We start from the raw sequence: 26,232 nt of genomic DNA on the forward strand, positions 1-26,232 counted from the left end.
GCTCTGCTCCGCTTCTGCCTATCCCTGCTCTCAGTTTCCACTCCTCCCCTTCCTCTTCCCAAGTGTTTGCTTGTTTGCGTGCACACACACGTTGGTATTGATGTGTGTGCTCGTGCCTGTCCACTCACTCAAAACGAGGTTTTAACCTCCGAAGTCCCTACCGCCCACTTGGAATCCCGAAACGCCCACTAGTGGGCGGTGGGGACCAGGTTGACGACCCATGCCTTAGACCATACTGGAGATCAAAGGACCAGATCATTCATTTTGATCCTGGAGTCTCCAATCACATTTCTCTGAACCATATTCTCAGCTGCTTGTATGTTTCTTTTCTTTTTTCCTCCTTGTAAATCATAGGATTAATCTGGGTTGTGATATTAAAGGGAACAGAATATAATGTCTATGGAGATTCTCAGTCATCCAGGTTATGGTTGTCCCAAAGGTGCTTTTTCAAGAGGCAACTGAACTTTCGGGCCAGAAAATCCAGTTGCTTCTTGAAAAAGCACCTATAATCTATATTCATGCTGCTGTGTAAGAACTGGGTTGTGCTTTACAAATCATCTGCTTTTTAGATACCCATAAGTGGAAGATTCCATCAGTTTTCTCTTGGCTCCAAGAGGAAGGAAACCTTTCAGAAGAGGAGATGGGGCAAATATTCAACTGTGGGATTGGTGCTGTTTTAGTAGTCCAAAGAGAAGCTGCCGAGAAGGTTCTGAAGGATGTCCAGAAACATGAGGACGCATGGGTGATTGGAAAAGTTGTTCACCGAACTGCAGGTTACTGTACTTAATTGACTAAGCATGTTTAAGAACAATTAAAGTGTGGAAATAATTCTTCTTGGTTTAAAAAAAATCTGTGTTAGGTTTCTGCAGCTACATCAGAATTTATGAGATACCTATGAAAATCCATCAGATTTCAGAAAATAGTTATGACTAATTTAAGAACCAAAACTATTTCAAATTCACATTATAGTTTTTCAAGTAGGTACATTATACAGTACTGAGTTTGTTTTAATAAATACTGTGTAGATCAACATTTAGCTCCAGTTCAAGAAGAAAGATAAATACAAGTTCATATTCATCTCAAAGTTATTCTTAGTAATTTCATGCCCTGTTATAATTTTACTTCTATCTATATAGACACAAGAACAAGAATTTCAAGTCTTTGTTTCAGTTGCCGTATTCATTATGAGAAGCACAAATGTGCATTATCTTCTTAAATGGATTCTCAAAATACACACAAAACCTTTCTCCAGTATTATAGTATATAAACTAATTAGGAAGTACTCAAGTCAGAATAGACAAACTGATTTTTGTATCTTCTCTAAGGTTGTGTAAATTGTGGCCTAGCTTTTATGGATATTTGGTAACTTGTTTTATGCAACCTGTTGATCTCCTGATGTCTTGGGTTACAATTCTCATATTCTCTAGACATTCACCATTCTAACTCAGGTTCCTTTAGAATTAAACTTCAGAAGATGTTAAAGTTTCCTATCCCTGTCTATGTAATGATAACACTGGTCTTAGTGAGAACAATGTTGTGCAGAACACTTTACTAATGAGTAGCTTTATTCAATTCTGTGAATAAAAATATAGAATATCAGTTTAGGAATAGAGATTTCTATTTGATAGTATAATTACAGATAAGGTTATCCCTTCAGTAATTAGTTCAAAATGTTTGGAAAAAGCCAAATTTAACTTAATTCTGAATGTGATGCTTGTAGTTACTATATTTTAAGCATATGCTTCTTCAGGGTATCCCCGGGTGGAAATCAAGAATCTCTCTGAAATGCTGCTACAAAATAAATGGCCATTTTTGAAGGAGGTTTCAAATGCAGACAATCAACCTCATATCATACACAGAAAGCATAAAGTTAAAGTAGCTGTTCTTATTTCTGGAACAGGTAACTATACAATTATTTTCTATGGTTGCTGATATCACATATGTTTGATGCATACCATGTCTTATAGTTGAAGTTTCTTGTGTATACTTTTCATATCCGCTTGAAACTACTTTCTTAAACTTATCACATTTTTAGTAGTTAAGCTTTGGATCAGATTGGAAATTAACTTCCATTACCCCAAATTTCCATTAAACCAGTTTTCAAATCCATTGAATATCTTTAATAGCAGTTTCAGCAATTTCGAGTAACTTGGAAGGATCTTCACATTTCAGAAATAAAATTCCTAAAGAAAGCAAGATGGCACTATGCCATAACAGGAAAGCTCTTTCACCTTGGATTGGTATAAATGAACAGAATTTGAAACCTTCAGTTTCTTAAGCTGCCTGTGGACGCAATACTACCTTGCAGTACATCCCAATGAACTCAATTAAGCTCACTTACTCAAATCCATGAATAGTAAACTTAATCAATAAGATCAATGGAGTTTTCTCAAAATGGGTAGGTCTGAGATGAAAAACATGCTTCAGTTGATTTCTAAATTTAATATGGGCAAGCAAGACAGAAAGGAAACACTATTAAAATAATCATTTGAATGCTATGCTGTGCTTTGCTGTTTTTAAACATTTTCAGATGATAATTTTTTAGTCATAGGCTTCAAGCTATTAAATGATCAAGAAACCTTTCATAATAAAAGGAAGGAAAATATGAACCTATATTTTCTGTCTGAATATCAAAATAAGTCTTTCTTGTTCTGAGCCCCCAAATATACACTGTGGTAATAATATTATCATTAGTATTACTATTAATAGATATAATTATTAATAATACTACTATTAGTATTACTATTACTGGATATAATTATTATATCATATGGCACAGGGCCAAGTTATCTGTGGGATCGCCTTTCCCTAAAGGCCTCTGCCACTCTTATTAGGTGAGATAGGGTGGGGACACATTCCTAGTCTCAATAAAGGAGACTATTTGTAGCTCAGGATTGAATGAGAGATCCTTGGTGCTCTCTGAGCTTAGTTGTTTTCTTGCAGATGTTTCATTACCCAAACAAGGTAACATCATCACTGCTACATGATGCTAACACTGATGATGTAACCTAGTTTGGGTAATGAAATGTTTGCAAGAAAACAGCTCAGAGAACATCAAGGACTTGGTCCCATTTACTACGTAAATATTGCCATTTGATGGGAATTAGGAAGCATGCCCTTTCCATGGCAGACCCAGTCACCCAGCCCTCTGGAACTCTCTGCCCTTGAAATTTTGCAGGCCTCCATCCTCTGAGCCTTCTGTAAAGCTTTGAAGAACTGGCTTTTTTCCAAAGCATTGAGATAAGATCAGATAATTGCCCATTAGAGGTTTGACATGGTGTCAGGTCTTTGCTGTTTTTAATGTTATAATCTGTTTGATAGTTTTAATATGATTTTATGTCTTATTTTAAGTGTGAGTTATCTGGAGTTGGTCATAAGTGGAGTGGTTATATATGTGTTAAATAAATGAATGAATAAACAGTTTCTGCATTATTAATGTAGCATTTCTTTTGCTTGTCTCAAGAAAATGTCATTTTGAGCATTTTAGGATGGGTTTTTGATGCATTTTCTATTTTCTTTTCTTTTCTTTTGAGGTACAAGCCTTTCAGCACTCCTGGCATATGCAAAAGAACCTGCAAGTTGCTCTGAGGTAGTCCTAGTAATTGCCAACAGATCTGGGGTGGAAGAACTAAGGAATGCAACCCTGGCTGGGATCCCAACCAGAGTAAGTACATTCTATTGTTTTCATTCACCTAAGAAAACAACCCAACTTTCAGGCTGTAATATGCAAGGAAGCTTTATAGCTATCTGATTTATTTAAGTCTTATGTCATGGTATTTTTTGCTTTTTTTGAAATATGGCTTTCAGGTTGCTTTTGTCATTAAATCATATGTTTCTTATTGTAACGTGTCTTATAAAAAAATTACATTTATGACTTTGGATGCTTCACAGATAAAAAGACCCCACATAACCCAATTCAGTAATGTATATATCAGTGGTTCTCAACCTACCCAATGCCGTAACCCTTTAATACAGTTCCTCATGTTGTGGTGACCCCCAACCATCAAATTGGTGTCTTGGTTCCTAAGACCATCGAAAATATGTGTTTTCTGATAGTCTTAGGTGACCCCTGTGAAAGGGTCGTTCGACCCCCAAAGAGGTCCTGACCCGCAGGTTGAGAACTGCTGGTATATATAGTTCCACATTAAGATAGAATCTAATATTTATTTGAATACATCCTAACCTACTAGCAAAACACTCACAGTGCCTTCACATACATTCAGTAAAGGTTACATCACTACAGCCTAAGTGTGTCTTGGAGTGGTAGCCAGCTAAGCCAAGAGGCACTAACCTCTTTTAATATTTAGAGACAATTAGATAATCTGTGACCTACTTGATCATCCTTTCAGGTATATTGCCTTCAACAGTGACAGAAGTTCTCATGTACTGCCTTCACTGGAAAAGTTGGAATAGATTCAGAGATATATCTCTCTTGAAAATAGCTGACGGTCAAATATTAGCACAGGAAATAATATCTGTTATAAACAAATACAAAACTATGATAATTTTATGTCATATAAATATTTCCAAACTTGCCAAATTTCAGTTCTAGAGGAGTCATGGTTCCCAGATTTTTGACCTATTATCTAAATTAGTCCATTTGTGATATCTTGATTAAAAAATTATTGTCATTGAGGCATTGTTTATCAAGTTAAAGGTTACAGGAATGTGAGTTTTATTAGTATGTACGGTAGATAACCCCAACTAGAGAATGCACTCAATGCAACAATCGCTTACTCACAAGATTTAAAGCACAAAAATAAATATGAGGGAAATATTACTCAAATCGATGTCCATTGTGCTGTCAGAGACTCCTCCAGAGCAGTAAATGCCATCCCCAGCTGATAAAATGGAGCATAGTATCTTCTGCATGGTTTATACCAAAGCCCCCCCCCCCCAAAATCAAATGTCTCCAACTTGTATTTTCAATTTTACTTTGTTTTGACCATAAATTTGTCCTTGTGCCAATTGCCAACAAATTCTCCTCAGGGTATGTCTGGGTCTTTGCAAGGTGCTGTTAGATGCTAGTAGAAGATTCATCTACTTAGCTTTGTGTCAGTTTTTCCACATTGTGAGAAGTCCCAAGTTCAAATAGATAGCAGGAAAAGAAACAAACAGACAAACAAGTGAAGTGAAAAATATGGCACTACACTATACTTCTAAGAATAGAAATACATTGCAGTAATGGGGGTGGAGATAACTGTTCCAAGACTGATGTCCATGATTAGTATTATTAAGCATCTTCAAAGTTCAATAAATTGAGAGAATTGCTTTCAGTGTTCACCTATAGATGGGTTGTTTAGAAGGTTTTGCCCTCTTTAATTTCCTCTTAACTATTGCAGGTAATTGATCATAAATTGTATGGAAGCAGATCAGAATATGAAGGCACAATTGATAGTGTCCTTGAAGAATTCTCTATTGAATTGATTTGTCTATCAGGATTTATAAGAATTTTGTCCAGTAACTTCCTTAGGAAATGGTATGGTAAGCAAGTTAGATGAAATATTGTTGTTAATAGTAATGGATTTATACTTATTTGTTTATTTATTTTATAAAGCTATTGAATCCACACATGCCTCAGAGTAAAATATCTCATCAATAAAAAGCAGTAGATTCATGCAAAACAATATAATAAACAAGTAGAGAAAAACAAATAATTTAGCTAATCTTATGGCTGGTTCAAACAATCTCCAAATCCCACCCCGGCTGGCCCCGCCCACCCAACCTCTCCCATCTCACCCCTCCCAGGAGCCTCCATGTGGCCAATTTTGGATGAGAGGACATAAAGTTTCAAGAAAATTCATTCAGCAGGTTCAGTGCCTGGAGAAAGAGACAGGTCGCTAGTACTTTTCAAAGGGCATGCAGGGTTGGGGGCCAACAAAATTGGGGAGACGCTGTTCCAAAGGCAAAGGCCAGCAATAGAGAAGGCATTTCTCCTGGATCCTGCAAAATGATATTGCTTAAACAACAGAATCCAGTGTATGCCAACCTTTCAGATCTTGACAAAGAAGAAGAGGTGGTATATGCATACTGAAATATTCCCATAAACATCTCTATGGCTGTGTTTTGTGCCACTTTAAGCTTTCAAATGGATATCAAGGGCAGCCCCAAGTACAGTGCATTACAACAATCCAATAGCAAGGTGACTAAGGCATTAAGGATCATGTCCCCAATTGGCACACAAGGTAGAACACTGCAAATGCTCTGCAGATGAACCACTGCTGCCATCTGCTCCCCAAGCAGGAACCAAGAATCTAGGAGGAGCTCCAAATTGCTTACTGAGTCTGTTTAGGACAGTGTAACCCCTTTCAGAAAAAAAATGGAAAGCTTCCAGAGCCAGGTGGTCTAAAAATCCACATCCACTTGGTTTTGTGTGGGTTCGGTTTAAGCTTGTTCTCCATTCAGATCTCTAAAGATGCCACATAGTGGAACAGAACATCAATGGCATCACTTGGGTGGCTCAGGGATGAGATGCACAGCTGAGCAATATCATCAACATACTGATGATATCTCATTCTGTGCTGACAGATGACCTCCCTTATTGGTCTCATGTAGAAATTAAATAGGAGTGTAGGGAGAATTATATCCTAAGATACCCTAAAGACCTTGGGCTAGATCTCTCATCATCCCACCCATCAAATTGACAAGAATTAGCCCCAGATAAAAAAGAAAAATCACCATAGCATTCTTGTCTTGCACCCCCCAATCCCTTAATCAATCCAGAAGGATACTGTAACTGATAGTATTGAAGGATGCTGAGATATCAAGACGGACCAGATTGAATATATCACTTCAGCCCCCCTCCCACCCCAGATCATCAAGTGTGATCAGTGTCATCTTTGTACAATGCCCAGGTCTGAAAGCTGCCTGCGAGGATCCAGATAATCTGCCTCATCCAGAGCATTTTCAAGCAACAGCCAACACCTTCTCAACAAGTTTTCCTGTAAAGGAACTGTTGGAGACAGGCAGAAATTATTCAGCGTGGTTGTATCTGGTGATGGCTCCTTGAGGAGAGGTTGGATCACCCTTTTTTAAACAGTCCAGGAACATCCCTTCTCTCAAAGATACATTCACCACCTTTTGCCCCAATCACATAGCATCCCATTTCTGCCTCTATATCCAAATCTGCTCCACCATATTTCTGCATTATATAGGGTTATAGATGTGCTAGAGTAGGCCAATTTGCCAGTATATTTTATATGACTTTTAAACTAAAATTTAAACATTTAAAAAATAAACAAAGAGGGGACTTCGGGCAGATTATCTGCTTGGGGATTTGAATTTGGCATATTTATTGAGCTGTGGTGTTGCTGTGGATAGAAAACAGTATTGCAGGCTAACTCTGCCCACAGTCTGGAGTTCAATCCTGACAGGTTCAAGGTTGAATCAGCTTTTTATCCTTCAGAAATCAGTAAAATGAAGAGCCAGATTGTTGGGAGCAAAATGCTAACATTTGTAAACCGCTCAGAGAGTGCAGTAAAGCAGAACGTAGCAGTATATAAATCTGACTGCTATTGCTATTGCTGTTATTCCTCATTACTACTGTGAAGAAATATTTACTGCTCAAAGTTTGGCATATATAAGACAACCCTTTCTACTAAGCATTACGTCTTAGATGTGTAATCTCAAACAATAAGTTTACATTAATTATTTGTTTGCATCTTTCCATATCATTTGATAATTCCCAATATGATTATTAATTGTAGGGAAGATGCTGGGAACTTATCCATCAGTTTCACCATTAAGTAAGAGAAGAAACAGCTATAATCAAGCACATCCATCTACAGACAAAATTGTGGGCTGTATTGTGCATTTTGTACTTGTAAGTGTGTTTTTCAGGATTGGCAATAAACATATTTTTGTGTTCTATATATTGGTAGGTAACAATTATTATATTCACTACTAGTATGACTTCTCTGCTGCTTACTGCAACTTCATTAACAAATTTGTAATATCTATCAAGATTTGGGAAATCCTTTTGTACAAATTGAGACTATAGAATATTGTTATTCCTTTACCTTTGGGTGAAGGAATCAAATATTCCAAATTAAGTTATACCTCCTATGTCCATATTTAATGTGTTTGGTAATTAATTTTGTAGCATCTACCATTGATGCAACTATCTATAATCAAATGTTCTTCAGGTGTATTGGACTATAATTCCACCTACACTTGTTAATATGGAAGGTAGTATTTTGCTCTGGCTACTTTATAAATATTGAAAGAGGAATATTGTCTTGATTTCATGCTTAGCAAAATTCTTCATGCACTATCTAAATAAAATATCCTTTTAAATATCCTGTCCCATTTCTAAATGTTCTGTTAATTCATTGTCTCATATCCTAGTGAACATTTCTATTGTTTGTATAATTAAAGTAAGTTTCAGTGATACTGCTCTGTTTTTAGCTATTTCACTTTCACGTTAATCTTGGTAGATAATTTTCCAGATAAGGGATTTTTCCTTCTCTTTCTTTCAGGAGGAGACCAGTCCTGAAGCAATAATTGTACAAGAGCCGGCATGTGTAAAGGTAGAAGATACCCAGGAGACCTTATATGCAAAGATCAAAGAAGCCGAGGACCATGTCTTTCCCATGGCTCTGCAACTGGTTGCCAGTGGAATGGTGCAGTTAGGAGGAGATGGAAAAACCTACTGGAAAAGAGAAAGACAGGAGCTGAGCTGCCAAAAGGAAAGGCAGGATTGTTAATGCTTTTGTAGCAGCGGTTTCACATAGTGATGAATGACAGTGGTTGATGTTCTAAATTGAATTTTGGTTTCAGTCTGTCACTTCCTTTTATAGTCACTTTTTCCTTTATCCTTGCATAAACCAGAGCATTAGAATCAGCCGTGGCTCCCTGGAGTGAGAAAAGGCATGGGCAAAATGTGAGTTTCAAATAGCTCCTCTTTCTAAAGGCAAATAGCTGCCTTAGACACTGACCTTGGGCTTCTTTTCTATCTATTTTCATTGCAATAACTAAACCATAATTGTCAGAGACTTTCTCCCACTGAGCATCACCAAAAGGTCAGCCTAGGAGATGAAACAGTTATAGATGGCCCTGGCATTTGCTGCCACTATTTTCTCAACCAAGAATATCGGAGCAAGATTGAAAGAAAGAAATGCCTTCCCCTTTCTGTTAATTGAAATGGCACAAGGGTAGCCTAATCTTTGTAATCCGTAGTTAATCTGCAGCAATTGAGCTCTGGATTACACGCTCCTAAATCAAAACTCTCCCCAACTTTAGTCATGTTGGCCTGAACGTTTTGATTTAGGAGTTTGTAATCTAGGGCTCAATTGCTGCAGATTAACTACGGATTAGGCTACCCTTGTGTCATTTCAATTAATAGAAAAGGCATTTCTTTCTTTCAATCTTGCTCCTACATTCTTGGCTGAGGAAACAGTGGCAGCAAATGCCAAGGCCATCTATACTGAAGTAGTGTTTGCTGCTTATTAAGAAACAAACAGCAAAGAGAAATGTGATTAAGAATCAAATAGCAAAGAGAAATGATGTTTTTCAAACTTGGCAATTTTAAGATATTTGGACTTCCACACTTCCTTCTTAAACACAGGAAAATTTTTGACATGGAGTGGTCTTTCTTGTTTTTCTTTCCCCAATACCATGTTGCTGATCCTGGATAGAATTCTAAAAAACAAAAGTTAATCCCACTCATTTAACTTTAAGGCAAGGGAGGAGTTCTATCTATTCAGAAATTTAATTGCCTGGCTGTCCTGCTTTTCCATAGAAGAGATAGAAAGGATAGAAAGCTTGCTAAACAGCACGTTTTAGGCCTGTGTCTCATTGTAAAATGGAGTTCAGATGCTTAATCAAATTAAGATTAGCATAAAAAAGTTTCACAATCGCAGCTGACACAAGCCAGAGTATAGAGAAACCTCAAAGAAGTAGTGCAAGAGCAGCAGGCATAGAGAGACTCGGCCCATAGAATGTTTACTAAAGGATATCTTTGGAAAGTATATATACCAAAGAGACTTCTGACACCTTAAAGGCCAACCTACCCATTCTTGAAGTGTCATAATTTCAAGGTTTTATTTTTCCTGTTATATTTTGTCACTGGCCAATATATATTTAGGCTGATACAAGCTCAAGTAAATATATATTCACTTAATAGCTCATTGTTGCATAACAATGCATTCTAGGCTTAAAAACATGTTACTAATTATTTTGTCACATTGTTTCTATTAGACTGTTGTTAGGAATATAATCTATATATTGGGTTGGCAATATATAAATCATGTAACAATGCTGTACCTGTTTCTTTAAAACATACTGTAAAATGTGATTGGTTGCTGTTTTCCTAAATTGGCCATAAGAGGGAGCCAGAATGACTGTTAGCTCTGTGTTTGTTAGATGCTGGGCTGATCTGATCTGAGTTGGCTGTTAGAAAGTGCCGTGAGCTATTGTAAGTTTTGCAACCGTTAGCAAACTTTTGAGTACTGAACTGATTATATGATACTGGATTATTTTATTTGGATTATCCCTTAACTGAAAGACATTGATGACTGTCTTATCCGTGTATGACTTGGACTGTTTGATGGACTCTGATACCTCTATTTCCACGAAAGTAAAAGCCTATTTAAACTGCAATGTCTCTGTATGCTGGTTTGTGTGTTTTCCAACACAACTCTAACAATGCTTCTCTGAACGTACTCGCTCTCCCAACAGGGAGCTTACCTAACAACTGTGTTCCTATATTCATTGTATTGTAGTAAATTGTTCTAAGCACTTTTATTGATGTTTTAGAAACATTCTAGGTTTTAGGCATTTCACAATTTTTACAGTTAATGTTTTTTTGCCTTAATAACATAGCGTCTTATGCTCCATGCTTTTTCTTTTAAGGTGCCTACTGTTTGATTTGCTGTTTAGTGACTGTAATAAAGATTTATATAATACTGGTATGCAATGTGGATCTCAATTACTTCTCTGTAAAGCACTCAGTCTTAGGATGTAAGGCAGTGTTTCCAAAACATGAAATTTTCAGATGTGTGGACATCAAAGACTTAGAATTCTCTCTTTGTATTGGCCATCGAGGATTCTAAGAGTGAAGGTCTGTGCATCTGGAATGCATTGATGTCAGAAAACACTGCTCTAAGACAATACATATTAAAAGGAAGTAGCAGACGAGTAGCAGACTAACAGAGTAACAGAGTTGGAAGGGACCTTGGTGGTCTTCTAGTCCAACCTCCTGCTCAGGCAGGAAACCCTATATGCCATTTCAGACAAATGGTTGTCCAATTCCTTCTTAAAAACTTCCAGTGTTGGAGCACCCACAACTTCTGGAGGCAAACAAAAAGTATATAGTTGAAACCACTTTCCACTATTAATGTATAAATTCTGGATTACTGTGAAGTGACACAAGAGACAATAGGTGGCCATTTGTGTTAAATGGCCTGAAATAGGAATTCTGTGATTTATTTCAGGCCACAAAAAAAGTTTAATAAATGTTTTTCATCATCAGGCTTTTCTAAACATCATCTTCTGATTTCTCTAAAAATCAACAGTTGCTACAAGTTATTTTTAACTACTCTGCCAATAGGACTTTTGTTCGCCTACAGCAGGAGTCTGCAACCTTAAACACACAAAGAGCCATTTGGACCCATTTCCCACAGAAAACACTGGGAGCCATAAAACATGGGTCCAACTCAATGTCACTCATTCCCACCCAATCATATGACACCATCCCTCAGTCACGCCTACCCAGGTTTTCTGGCTCCTGGTATTTTCTTTAATCTGGAAAACAGGTATCTCTTTCTGTGTCTCTTTTTCTCTCTCATCTCTCTCTCCCTCTTATCTCTCTTTCTCCCTCTCATCTCTCTCTTTCTCCCTCCCTCCCTCCCTCCCTTTCTCATCTCCCTTCTCTCTCATTTCTCTCTCTCGTTCTTTTTCTCCCTCCTCCTCATCTCTCTTTTCTGTGTGTGTGTGTGTGTGTGTGTGTGTGTGTGTGTGTGTGTGTGTGTGTTCCCTCTTGAATCATTTCCAAAAACAGGCGAGGGTTGGCTTTTTGGTTTGTCACTCCTCACCTGAGAAGGTAAAGACGATGACAGTGGATGGAGACTCGCTCCATATTCCAGAGCGGGAGCGAAGCACCCTTGTACTTGCCTCTTCTTCCAGCCCTTGTTGGTGCTGTGTGCACTTCAGTCTCTTGGGGAGAGATGTGACTTTCTCTCTGCCCTGAGACACAGGCCCAGCCCGGCTGATGCTCTGCATTGTAATGGGCTCCAGGAGAAGGGGATGCCATCTCCACCACTGTGAAGCACCCTAAATTTAAGTGTGCTGTGGAAAGCGCTACAAGTGCAGCAAGCAGGCCATGGAGGTGGCGAGAGCAAGACTGGGCAAGTGTGTCAGGGTGGAGAGAAAGTTGCATGTCACCCTGCACGACTGAGGTGCGTGCAGCACCAGCAAGGCCCGGAAGAAGAGGCAAGTACAGGGCCATTTCGCTCCCGCTCTGGAATATGAAGCGAGTCTCCATCCGCCACCCTTCTCAGGTGAGGAGTGACTTGGAGGGGGCGGGGGCGGGACCAGCCAATGATGGTATCCAATTTGGCAGGGAGCCACAGCCAGGGACGAAAGAGCCACATGTGGCTCCAGAGCTGCAGGTTGCCGACCCCTGTATTAGAAAGAAATCCATTAAAATAAAAATGAATTTTGAAACTTTTTATTAGATTGGGAGTTGAGATCACATAATCTTTGGATATAAAAACAAAGCTAAAAGGAATGTCACAGTAATTGATGTAGTCTGGCTTCTGATCGTTGAAGTTAGTAACAAAAATATAGTTCAGTGGAACTACATTGTTTATTTACTTTAAAAGACAATAATAACATACTTTTTGAAAAAGTAGACACTATTCAGGCTCATAATTCCATGTTTACTTTCAAACAGAAATTAAATGAATAATTTTCATTTAAAATTTCATAATTTTAACTGTTAAGATTAAAATAACCTGAAAAAAGATTGTTGCTTGATTCTATAATGGAAAAAATGTACCATTTGTATGTTTCACGTACAATGTATTTAGAAAAGGGGGTGAAATTTTTTTCTCACATAGGACAGTTACATAGAGATATTGGTATTGAATGATACTGCTTTGTAAAATAATACTGCTACTGCTTTTTTCAGAGTATTTAGTAGAGGATTACAAAACAAAAACTTTTGATAGTATTACTATGGAAAAAAAATGAAGGAACTTGATTCAGAATTACCTTAATATTTAGTAGGAAGAACTATTGTTAATACTTTTAAAATACTTAATTCATAATTGTGATTATGACCTATTCTTTTTGTGATGCCTTTCTTAGGCCTGAGTTCAACATAGAGTCTGACGTCTTGAAGCAGAATTATGTGATAGGTTACAGACAGGCAAGATGACCAGCAGTTTGTGGCAAGCAGTTCTTCCCATAGTTTTTGGATAACCACCAGTTATACTGTGGATGGACTAATCACACAAATGCCTTGTCACTTAGACCAATCTCCATTTAGTTCTATTTTGAGTATAATTCAGCAAGTTCATTCCTTTAATTTTTGGGATCTATTGGCCTGAGTTGTTTGGTTAAGATTTTAAATCCTGCTGCCCCATGCCAAATGCAGAAGGAAAAATATGCACCAGAATTGTTGCTGTATACCCTATATTTTTTAGTTATGCTTTTCCAAATTCCAGCATAGCTTCCCATCTCTTCCTAATTGAACTGCTCCACTTGCCACTAACTGCATAGCAGCTGGGAAGGCTTTGTGTTCTGCCTCCTTCACTCTTTCCGACAGAATTTCCTCTGTGTCTCCAATCTTCACTGGAACAGCTTCTTGAAATATTATTGCTCCAGCATCAACTTCTTCCTGGAAAGAAAAGAATAAAAAGCTTTAGCAAGATGGCTGTAATTTAAAATCATCTGCAACAACAAAGGATACAGCAAGACTGGCTAACTTAATTCTTAAACTATAAAATATCTATGTTTATCTAAGGGGATAATCTATTATTCTTGAAATATATCAGTATTCTGCTAGGAGGGACAATCCATGTGTATATTTTTTTTCTATGCACATTTTTAATGTTTTGTTTAGTTTTACTTTGTCAAAACTACAGGATTAGAGCTCAGATCCCTGGTTACCTTATGCCGAGTTTCTATATTTGCTCTCAAAAGCTGTTATGAGCAGTTAAGCTGATAGCCAAAGGCTTTAAATTAAACTGATCAACTGAATAATAAAAATAAGCACATACAGCCACAAAGTGCACAGTACAGCCAGTGACACGGACTCCAGCCTCCAGGACTAGTTTATGTGCATTAGATCCTTTAAATGAAGGCAGCAAAGAAGGGTGAACATTCAAAATTTTTCCTAGGGAAAAAAGACAATACATTGCTGTTAAATTCATTTTTATAATTTTATAAAATTAAAATATGCATTAATATGTTTGCATAAAAATAAGAATCAAAACACTCTTTCCCGCATTTAATTAAAACATGGTAGAAACTGTGTAATGCCTGTCCAATGCTGTCAGATAAATTCTGGTTTGGAAGTGGTCAAATCAAAATCTGAAACCGCTTACTGATAAATCTTGTTAGATGTCAGGGAAAAATTGCCAAATCAATGACTTAGAACTCTGTTTTCATGGGGCACTATTTAGATAGTATGTGGGAATTCTCAGGTAAAGGGAGAAATAAAGCACAAGTCAAGATATGAAGTTTAAAGTATGAGTATATAATGCAATATATCAAATTTGAAACAGCAATCCATAATGATCAATGTATGTTTTAATGTCTATTATCATATTTCATCAGTACTTATTAATCACATTTGCAATACAGTGCATATTTGCATTGGAATCAATCGAGCGCCATCCAATCCATTGTAATGATATTTCAACAAATTGTCATCTAAGCTAGCGCTGTCTATTCTGACTGGTAGTGTTTCTCCAAGATCTGCCATCGAAGTATTATTGTGATCCGTAGAATAACAACCTTGGAATTGAAATTTGAACTTTTTGCAGTACTTGCAAAAATCAGTCTGTAGATAAACCTTTTAAGATTTAGAACAGACCTTTAAGACTCTGCATTTGTATAGTAGATGAAGCAGGCTCGCATGACCCCTGAGTTCCAATTTTAAAAAGATTAAGCCAGTAGAACGAATGCTCATTTAGAGAAAAACTCAATACTTTCATGCATCCTTTTTCTTCTTCATTGTCTCTTTTAAAAGAAATACCAATGTGTATTCCCTGAGCTTCTCATCATACTGGTCATAAAGGCTCTACTCTGAAGGGCAGCCTATAACTCTCCTGATTGCCTTCTCATCCCAATTTCTTTCAAAACTCTTCTATTGCAAGAGATCAATTCAGATGTCTAAAATGACCCTTTGTCTCCTGCAGCCTTCTAAGTAAGGACAAAAACAACAAAAAAGAGGTGGTGGTCCTTTTCACGTTGGGCTAATATTTCTTAACTCTAAAATATGTTTGCCTGTGATCATACGGTGGTGGTAATAGCTGTCAATTTTTTCTCATTCTAAGAAAGATGGAAAATATTTTTTTAAAAAAAATCATCAATACATTGATTTAAATTGAAGACATTAAAAACAGGAAGATATTTGCCCTCGTCTTAACTAAGTATAATCTCAGCTCAGAATAGATGATTATCAATAGGGGGATTCTTGTCATGTACCTTATTTAGTAATAATATGGAGAATAATGATATTGTCCCTTACATCAGTGCAGTTTTTAACTTACAAGATACATCTGTGGGAAACAAAAGGATTCACTTCAAATCTGTTTGTCTCTGAAGAGTTTTACAATAATTAAATTAAGAAGTTACTGCTTTGAGGAAAGTGACTCTATATCAAACTGATACATAAAACACAGAAGTGCTCACCTTCCCACTTGTTAACAAAAGGGCCAGATAAGATGCGCATAAATCCAGCAAGACAAATCAGTTCTACTGAAAACTCCCTCAGGACTTGATCAACAGCATTGTCAAATTCTATACGATTGCTGTAATCCTTGTGGCTAATTACCTAAAATACAAAAACAGTAGAAAAACAAATGTAAGGCAGTCTAGTTTATCCTAAGTGCCAGCTTCTTCCAGATAACTTGGACCTCAATTTCCACCATCCTCAGTCATGATAATTGACAGATTGTGGAGCAAGATTAGAGAAGTCTGACTTTATCATTCTTCCATTAAGTACACAAAAACACTGCTACTTAAATGCTTTATCTTATTAATTGGAATTCATTTAAGGAGGCATATGATATATCAAGAACAATATATCATTGTCTACATGATAAATTTTGGCTCTGGACCAGTGGTGGGTTCCTCTTACTGTTGCTACTGGTACGCTGATCGCAGTCTGTTTGTGCACCGCCCCTGCGACAACCAGCTGCTTGTTGGGGCTCGTGCAGGGATTGCATGTGGTGTGCGTGTGCGCAGTGTGCCTTTTGGCATAAATACAGCTAGAGCACAGGCGGGCGCCTGGGCCAAACGAGTCACCGTACTGGTACGCTCACTGCTGCTCCAAGCCACTACCGGTATGGCGGTACTGGGCCGTACCCACAGCAACCCACCACTGCACTGGACACTTAAGATGATGAAAAAGGAACTATTAAACAGACTCAGAGTAGGATACTCTGTGATCATATGGCAAAATGTTTCACACATTCTTCTTAGTTACTCTTGTGATAACCAAGTATTGTTAACATTAATTCTATGTTGTAAACTAGAGTTTATGGCTGGCAAAGATTATGGCTGGCAATTCATGGCAGATGAAAAAGAACCTACTATCTAGTAACTGCCCTTGTCCAAATCAGTTCTATATTGGGGAAAATCTGTATTGGGGAAGATCTGGTACAAGAACCTCGTCTAGCCCAATTTTAGGCCTCTTTCCACAAATTAGATAGGGGATATAAAGTGAATGGATCTTTTTAATTAAATATGAATTTAAATACAGATAATGCATACATACTGTCCCACATACACATACAGCATAGTTAAATATACACAAACTCTCTCACACATTTATCTACTTGCACATGCCCAATGAAAACACTTAAATACAACTAACCCACAGTGATATACAAATAAAAAAGCAAAATGAGAAGATAGGGAGCAAACAGGAAATGAAGAAGTAGGACATGGAACAAAAATAGAAAGTTGGAGAAAAGGCTTAGAACATGGCTTATAACTGGGAACAAGGGAACAAGGGGATCAGCCATATTGGACTTAATTCTCACTAACAAAGAGGAAATGATAGAAGGTGTTGAAGCCACAGGAACCCTGGGGGCAAGTGACCATGCAATATTGGAATTCAACATTATGCAAACACAAGTAGTAGAACAAAGTGAAACTAGAGTCTTGGACTTTAAGAGAGCTAATTTCAATAAACTTAAAGAGAACTTGGGAAAAATTCCATGGATGAGAATCCTCAAGGGGAAAACAACTCAAGAAGCTTGGGAAATTTTGAAAAATGATATTAAAAAAGCCCAGTCTAGCACAATACCAATGAAGAAGAAAAATAACAGCTCCCAAAAGAAACCAGCATGGCTGCATAAAGAACTCTCTGACAAATTGAAACACAAAAAAAATAAGTATAAAAAGTGAAAAGGGGAGGGACATAACTAAGGCAGAATATCAGCACATAGCTTGAGCATGTAAAGATGAAGTGAGGAAAGCTAAGGCTCACAATGAAGAAAGGCTTGCCACAAAAGTAAAAAATAACAAAAAAAGCTTCTTCCAACATGTTGAAAACAGTAAAATTGCTGGGAGAAAGTGCTGGGAGAAAGTGGCAAGAACGTGACAAGCAACAGGGAGAAAGCAGAACTATTTAACTCATGTTTTGCATCTGTCTTTACACAAAGGGATAAAATAGTCCAACCTATCAAAAACAGCACCACAAAAATCAGACTAGGAACACAAGTTGAAATAGGGAAGAAAATGATAAGTGAGCACCTGTCTACCCTAGATGAGTTCAAATCACCAGGACCAGATGGATTACACCCCAGGGTTCTAAAGGAACTGGCATACGAGATCTCAGAACCACTGAACTATATCTTTCAGAGATCCCGGAGCACCAGGGAACTACCAGAGGACTGGAAAAGAGCTGATGTGGTTCCCATCTTCAAAAAAGGGAAAAAAACAGATCCAGGAAACTACAGACCTATCAGCCTGACCTCAATACCAGGAAAGATTCTGGAAAAGATAATCAAGCAACGAATTAGCGAACACCTAGAAGCAAATAAAGTAATAGCCAAAAGCCAACATGGGTTTGTCAAAAACAGATCATGCCAGACTAATCTTATTGCATTCTTTGATAATGTGACAAAATTAGTGGACCAGAGGAATGCCGTTGATATAGTTTACTTGGATTTCAGTAAGGCATTTGATAAGGTAGACCATAATCTACTACTAGATAAAGTAGAAGAATGTGGGTTAGACAGCACCACCACCAGATGGATTCGTAACTGGCTGACCAACCACACTCAACGTGTAGTCCTCAATGGAACTGCATCTTCATGGAGGAAGTATGCATGGATGAACCTCTAGGCTGGAATACTGCAACGTGCTCTACATGGGGCTGCCCTTGAAGAGCATCCGGAGGCTTCAGCTAGTCCAGAATGCGGCCGCGCAAGTGATTGTGGGTGCACCTCGGTTCGCCCACATAACACCTATCCTCCGCGAGCTGCACTGGCTACCTGTTGATCTCCGTGTGCGCTTCAAGGTGCTTCTTACTACCTACAAAGCCCTTCATGGTAGTGGATCTGCGTACTTGAGAGACCGCCTCCTGCCAATCACCTCCTCTCGACCCATTAGATCTCACAGATTAGGCCTCCTCCGAGTGCCATCTGCCAGCCAGTGCCGGCTGGCAACTACGCGGAGGAGAGCCTTTTCAGTAGCAGCTCCGACCCTCTGGAACGATCTCCCCGTGGAGATTCGTACCCTCACCACCCTTCAGACCTTCCGCACAGCCCTCAAGATCTGGCTATCCCGTCAGGCCTGGGGGTAAAGAGTATAATCCGCCCCCACCCGAATGTTGAATGAATGTTGCTTGATTTTAATTATACATTGTGTTTATATGTCATCGTATGTTTCCCCCTCCCATACAAGTTGTTAGCCGCCCTGAGTCCCCTCAGGGAAAAGGGCGGCCTATAAATAAACTCAACTACAACTACAACTAGTATGCAGTGGAGTATACCAAGGCTCTGTTTTGGGCCCAGTACTCTTCAACATCTTCATCAATGATTTGGATGAGGGAATAAATGGGGAACTCATCAAATTTGCAGATGACACCAAGCTGGCAGGAATAGCCAATACTCCAGAAGATAGCCTAAAGATACAGAAGGATCTTGACAAACTTGAACATTGGGCACTATCTAATAAAATGAAATTCAATAGTGAAAAGAGTAAGGTTCTACATTTCGGCAACAAAAACGAAATGCACATGTACAATATAGGTGGTACCTTGCTCAACAGTAGTAACTGTGAGAGGGATCTTGGAGTCCTAGTGGACAACCATTTAAATATGAGCCAGCAGTGTGCAGCAGCTGCCAAAAAAGCCAACACAGTTCTAGGCTGCATAAACAGAGGGATAGAATCAAGATCACGTGAAGTGTTAATACCACTTTATAATGCCTTGGTAAGGCCACACTTAGAATACTGCATTCAGTTTTGGTCACCATGATGTAGAAAAGATGTGGAGATTCTAGAAAGAGTGCAAAGAAGAGTAACAAAGATGATTAGGGGACTGGAGACTAAAACATATGAAGAACGGTTGCAGGAACTGGGGATGTCTAGTTTAATAGAAAGAAGGACTAGGGGAGACATGATAGCAGTGTTCCAATATCTCAGTGGTTGCCACAAAGAAGAGTGATTCAAACTATTTTCCAAGGCACCTGAGGGTAGAACAAGAAGCAATGGGTGGAAACTAATCAAGGAGAGAAGCAACTTAGGACTGAGGAGAAATTTCCTGACAGAACAATTAATCAGTGGAACAGCTTGCCTCCAGAAGTTGTGAATGCCCCAACACTGGAAGTCTTTAAGAAGATGTTGGACAGCCATTTGTCTGAAATGGTATAGGGTTTCCTGCCTAGGCAGGGGGTTGGACTAGAAGACCTCCAAGGTCCCTTCCAACTCTGCTATTGTATTATTGTATTGTATAACTGTGTTTTCCATCAGTGTTTCCATTCTGATCAGTGTTTCCATTCTTCTGTGCAAAAAACAGCTGACACATTATCAACCTAATTTTAATTCATTTTCTATAAGGACTGGCCCACTATTGTTTACCATTATTATTCAGACAGCAACCACTAAATATGATAAACTGCTAATGAAAAAGTACTTACTTTTGTGGGAATTCCATCTCTTTCTGCTTTTTTAAGTCCTCCTGCATCAGCCTTATTAGAAATAACAACTACTATTTCTGCAGAGCTGTTTGGCTTCTTTGCACTGGCAATCAGAGCTTCCATATTAGTACCTGACAAATAGACAAATAAAACAAACTTAAGCCAAAATCTTAATTTACCTAAGAATAAACTACATTGAATTTCTCTCATTAGACTATCTTTCTGCATAGTTTCCACTATTGACAATATAATTAACAATGTAATTAAGTATTCTAGCCAAGTGGCAATCTGAGTCCTCACAAAAGGTAAAGCTGCTTCCTTTGTTAAAAAAAGAATCCATTCAAAATCAACAATAATGTTAAAGTATGAACATTAGCCACAACTAAAAATGCATTCTCATTTCAATATATTTTACTTTAATAAAATAAGGCATTTAATAGATATTCTAATTTCATTTATACTCATTTTTTTAAAAAATAATTTAATAAAATATAAATGTTATTTTAATAAAATGAAATTTAAAATAAAATATTATCATTTACACTTACTAATAAACTTTTTACTATACTGTTCATATATTTTCCAATGTCAATACAACTCCAAAAAACAGTTACAGGAATTGGAGAAAACACCTTCTAAATGTATGTCTTTTTCTAAACTTTGAACTTATATAATTCATGTATCAAGGTGCATAGTTTTTTAAAAATTCAATTAACCAATCAACCAATTAATCAAATGGAACTCAACCCCTAAGTTAAAAATAGGAACAAATCTAAAATATATTTACTTTCCAGTTCTTTAATAACCTCCCTCACAAAATTGCATATAGAAATTATAGTTTCATAAGTAAATTATCACTATGTATTTTATTAAAGGAGAGACACAGATTATTAAACAGAGAAAGAATCACTGACTCAAATACTTGCTCTATTTTCATGATGATCAAATCAACGCAGAATTAGAAGATACTTTTCTTGTCAATATTGACCAATCTATTTTAAGCATGCCTGTCAGAAAACTATAGTCAATGAAAGAAATATGCTTAAAATTTCTCTGCATTTCTTGCAAAGGGAATCACAGGAACTTACCTGTTCCAGAGATGAGGATGCCAATTCTTGTTTTGCGTGGCTTCATTTTTATTTGTTTGCTGTGCGAGGATTGTAATCTATTTGCTTGTAAGGCTTGGAGCAAGTTTTTGACTTCAACATGAGCAGAACCTTTTTTATTAAAAAATTAAACATTAACTGAAAATTCAAATTACGGCAAAAAAGTTCAGTAAAATAACCAATTTCCTATTAAATTACAAGGAAGATCCAAGATATGTGAAAAAGGGTAGCTTTATTTTAAACATCTGGAAAGGGTCCTAAGTCCTACAGTAGGTTCAAATAGTGAGTAAGTAAGTGAGTGGCTGAGTGAGTGTCTGTGTGTATAATATAAATCAGGACTTTTATATTGATACATGTAATCCTCAGAAAATTGAGGTTGAACATAATGACCTGCTTGATGATGCACAACTTTTCCAATCAACCATGCCTCTTCATGTCTCCGAATGTCACTTAGGACTTTCCCAGCCAGTTCCTTCTGTACAATGAGGACTGCACCAATGCCACAATTAAATGTTCGTGCCATTTCTTCCTCTGATAGATTTCCTTCCCTCTGAAGCCAGGAAAAGATGCTGGGTATCTTCCAATACAAGGCATCTGAAAATAGCCAGAGTGTTTATCTTAATAAACATTTATAACCAAATTAGAAATGTTATGGTCAAAACTTTGTATCACTCATAAGTTTCAGGAGTTTGAAGGGAAGAAGGCGGGGCTTAGCAGTGAGAAGACAGAGTTTCAGGCCATTCCTGAAATTCCCCTATTCCGGAGGAATTGGACGGGTCGTTTTCGATCCTAGCTGTCCCGAAGAGACAGTGAAGGTTTGGGGAGATCCAGTGACCTCAGAGACGTTCGCAGGTCTCGGGGGGGGGGGGGGGGGCTCGGAATTCAACCCCTTTTGCCAATCCTTCTGGATTAGCTGTATGCTAACCGAAACTGCAGGTAGCCCCTAAGAATGGTAGAAGTGATTTCAACTGGTAAGCTGATTTTATTACTCAAAGAGAGACGGTCCGCACTAAAATCTAAGCTAATTGAAACCAAAGAACAGAAGAATCTAGCAGCGAATTGGTTTTTTTTTTAATGGATTTATGGCCGGTGGTTACCCTATTTCTTAAATGCTTCAAGGAATTCTTCAACATTCCCCTCTGACTCTTTCTAAGTGGGTTGTAAAACTAATCTACTACAAATTGGCTTTTTACGATCTGACACTTTTATTGCTTGGCTGTGTTGGTCTAAGATCAGATAAGATCGCACAGCTCCCAGCGTGTTTTTACTTGCAAATATTTTAGAGCCTCTAACTGCGTCACAACATGGTGTCGAATTATATTTCCAAAGGCTCATTTCAAATACTTTTTTCTGCATTTCAAAAGTTGTTTGATTTATATCAAAGATTTGAAAAAAAATTGGATTATTTGACATTAAAATATGAAGAAAAAGGTGAGAACGTTGAATGTTTGAATGTTCCTGAAATACAAATGAAAAATGTGAGAAATGACGTCTGGTTTATCTCGGAGGAAGAAAGAAATGCAATGCTGGAAAGGGGGGCAGCTATACAGAAGATTCATTTTAAGAGACAGAGCGTAGGAGAAATGAGAAGTATTAAAGAATCTACACTTTATGAAACATCATTGGCAGATTTTTTAATTCCACCCTTGAGAATTAAAGTCAATCTGAAAAGTTTAACAAGCCTGGGACACCATTATTATCTCATCAGAGACATCCTGAGCAAAAAGGTGCGAAGATATCCCTGTTTGGACTTGCTTATAAAAACATTTGGTAAATCTATTCAACGAACGGCAATAGGATTGAGAAGGTTTTGTTATTGGAGAGACACAGGCTGATAGATGGAAGAATACAATTTAAAATTAGCTAAATCTAATTATTTTTATTTGTAATAGATATAGCTGAATAATAATTGATATTGATAGTAATGTATATAATGTGGAGTTGATATGATAAATAATAATTGGATATGAGAAGGGAAGGTTAGAAATATTTTTGGACCATATACAAAGGTTATTAATCACAATAATTGTCACTATTAAAAAATAAAATAAAATATATATAGTTAAATGTTAACTAATAGGGGGGAAATGTTACGATATACGATATAATTACTTAAAGAAGGGAGAATGATAATACACTACATTGCATGGAAGATGGAATTCTTGGTATTAAATATTATGGATGTTCAGCTAATACAGGATATGAGGATTTGATGTTAATAGAGGATTTTACAAATAAGTAAATGAAATGTCAGCATGTGGTTATGGATTAAATCCTTGGCATAGTTAAGGTTGAAGGATGTTTAAATAACTGTAGTCAACTAAAAGTGGAGGTATGATGATGTCAATATGGTAAACATTTGAGTTAAGATATTTGAATTAATATGAATTAATGGAAGAGATGCACCAAAACATGTTGTAACCAGCTGATATACTTTTTTTTATAATATATACCTGTGTTCTTTTTTTTGTTTTTGTTTTGTTTTTTTGTTTTTGTTTTTTTTCTTCCCTGCCTTGTCTTTTGTTCTTTTTGTCTTTTTTTTTCTTTTCCTACTGGTGTGGGCAGATTAAGATTAAGATTATTATTATTATTAATATTTTTAAATAATAATTACAGTCAAATGAAAATGGATATATGATGATGGTGATATGTATGAATATTTGAGTTAAAATGCTCGAGTTAACATGAGTTACGTTTGTTGACTGTGGAGGAGATGCACGAAAGTTTATTTGTGACCGACTGATACACTTTCTATAGCATGTAAAGAAAGATGTTGTACTTGTTTTAAATTAAAAATTTAAAAAAAAAATTTAATAAAAAAAATAAAAAAAAGTTTCAGGAGTTTGAAGTTTAGAATACAGCTTATAAATTGTAAAAACTATAAACACCTGCTCTGATGGTTACTTATAGCAATTGAGAAAATTCATTAGATTATATCAAGTATCATGGGAAGGCTAACTCATACAACAAAATTTTCTACAAATGTGCTTTTCTAGATGATTGTGCAAAGTGTTAGTACCATTTTATAATGCCTTGGTAAGATCACACTTGGAATATTGCACCCAGTTTTGGTCATCACAATATTAAAAAAAAGATTACTTAAACCCTCGAAAAAGTACAGACAAAAGCAACAATGATTAGGAGACTAAAACATATCAAGAACTGTTGCAGGAATTGGGTATGTCTAGTTTAATGAAAAGAAGGACAGGGATGGGAACAGTGTTTCAATATCTAAGGGGCTGCCACAAGGGGATTAGCCTATTCTCCAAAGCACTTGAAGGCAAGATAAGAAGCAATGGATGGAAATTAATCAAGAGGAGAACCAACCTAGAACTAAGGAGAAATTTCTTGACAGTTAGAACAATTACTCAGTGGAACAGCTTGTCTTCAGAAGTTATGGGTGGCTCCATTACCAGAGCCTTTTAAGAAGAGACTGAACAATCAATCTGGAATGATATAGGGTCTCCTGCTTGAGAAGAGGGTTGGATTAGAAGACCTCCAAGATCCTTTCCAACTATTATTCTGTTATGATTTCTCACCTTCAAAAGCAGATCTGAACTGGGTATGGGAATGAGGAATGCAAAGAAAAGTAATCTATTCTAATAGTAAATATTCAGCCCAATTTTTGTTGTTGTTCAGCAAGACAGTCGTTAAGTGAGCTTTACTCCATTTTTAGACCTTTCTTGCTACAGTTGTTAAGTAAATAACTGCAGTTGTTAAGTTAGTAACATGGTTGTTAAGTGAATCTGACTTCCCCATTGACTTTGCTTGTCAGAAGGTCACAAAAGGTGATCACACCCCGGGACACTGCAATCATCATACATATGAGTCAGTTGCTAACCATACAAATTTTGATCATATGACTGCGGGGAGGCTGCAACGGCCATAAATGTGAAAAACGGTTATAAATCACTTTTTCGGTGCCATTGTAACTTCAAATGGTCAATAAATAAATGGTTGTAAGTTAAGGACTTCCTGTATTGTGAATTTATCTAGCACTGTTCTTAATTGCCCTGTTAATAGTTCAGCCTCTAGAGTTCAAAATGTTCTTGCTTCAATGTTTTCTCTCCTATTGATTGTAAAGCTTACTTATCTATGAAATACATATAAGTCTATCAAAATATTATGGAGTGGGTGGTGGTAAGAATGTAGCAAGATGGGGAGGCGGGGCTGACGTCACAACAATACGATGTGGAATCTTGAAGCTCCAAGACCGCTGTCGATATGTCTGCTGTTGGACGGTCCTTTTGGACCTAAACCGTCCTGTAGAGACGTGATAGAGAAGGGCACATCCTGCTGATCCCAAGGATATCGCAAAATCCCTGGTTGATCCAGGAGAAGCCCTTTTTTCCAGCGATAGAGAAGCAGCTGTCAAAGCTGCTGAAGTTGGGATAGCTCTGGAATGGAAGAAAATGCAGGAGAGAGAGAGAGCGTCGAATTGGTGAGATAAATTTTACTATTAGAGAAGAAAATATCCAAAAAGATCAAAAGTAAAGTTAAAATTGAAGACAGAAGAGGTTAAGCGGAGAGATTGAGCCTGAGTCAAACTTAGTGTGTTATTTTTTAAAAATCTTTTTATTGATGGAATCTTTACAAACGCTTCTTATTTTTCAAACTGGACTGCTTTTTCTTCTTCTATTTCTCCTTTTTTTTCAATACTTACTGATTAAGACTTTATTTCTTTTTCCAACGCTCTATTGCATTTTCTTTTTAAGAAATTTTTCTTTTTTCTCCTTAAGTTTGGAATATAAAGAGGGAAGCAAAAGTAGAGGAAAAGAAGTAACACTGCCACTTAGAGGCTTGGA

The 26,232-nt window shown here is 37.2% G+C and overlaps 2 protein-coding genes across 3 annotated transcripts in view; one reads left to right on the top strand and one right to left on the bottom strand.

Annotated features, from left to right (window-relative positions):
• LOC106546638 (trifunctional purine biosynthetic protein adenosine-3) overlaps positions 1-9,021 on the top strand; it is a 30,495-nt gene extending 21,474 nt beyond the window's left edge. Inside the window, exons 16-21 of the mRNA XM_014063550.2 lie at positions 570-773; positions 1,751-1,900; positions 3,534-3,664; positions 5,343-5,484; positions 7,707-7,822; positions 8,478-9,021. Coding sequence (XP_013919025.2) covers positions 570-773; positions 1,751-1,900; positions 3,534-3,664; positions 5,343-5,484; positions 7,707-7,822; positions 8,478-8,705 — 971 coding nt within the window. The 3' untranslated portion in view covers positions 8,706-9,021. The remainder of the gene's footprint in view (positions 1-569; positions 774-1,750; positions 1,901-3,533; positions 3,665-5,342; positions 5,485-7,706; positions 7,823-8,477) is intronic.
• A 3,630-nt stretch (positions 9,022-12,651) lies between these two features.
• Positions 12,652-26,232, bottom strand: part of LOC106552129 (trifunctional purine biosynthetic protein adenosine-3) — a 52,919-nt gene continuing 39,338 nt past the window's right edge. For both annotated transcript variants that reach the window (XM_087721616.1, XM_087721615.1), the window contains exons 17-22: positions 21,818-22,021; positions 21,410-21,538; positions 20,322-20,452; positions 15,862-16,003; positions 14,223-14,338; positions 12,652-13,840 (exon numbers count right to left, since the gene is read on the bottom strand). In XM_087721616.1, the coding sequence (XP_087577742.1) occupies positions 13,643-13,840; positions 14,223-14,338; positions 15,862-16,003; positions 20,322-20,452; positions 21,410-21,538; positions 21,818-22,021 (920 nt within the window). In that variant the 3' untranslated portion in view covers positions 12,652-13,642. The remainder of the gene's footprint in view (positions 13,841-14,222; positions 14,339-15,861; positions 16,004-20,321; positions 20,453-21,409; positions 21,539-21,817; positions 22,022-26,232) is intronic.

Source organism: Thamnophis sirtalis, unplaced genomic scaffold (genome assembly GCF_051295495.1).
Source record: "Thamnophis sirtalis isolate CommonGarterSnake01/CBP01778 unplaced genomic scaffold, rThaSir2_p1.2 scaffold_8, whole genome shotgun sequence".
Lineage (NCBI taxonomy): Eukaryota > Metazoa > Chordata > Lepidosauria > Squamata > Natricidae > Thamnophis > Thamnophis sirtalis.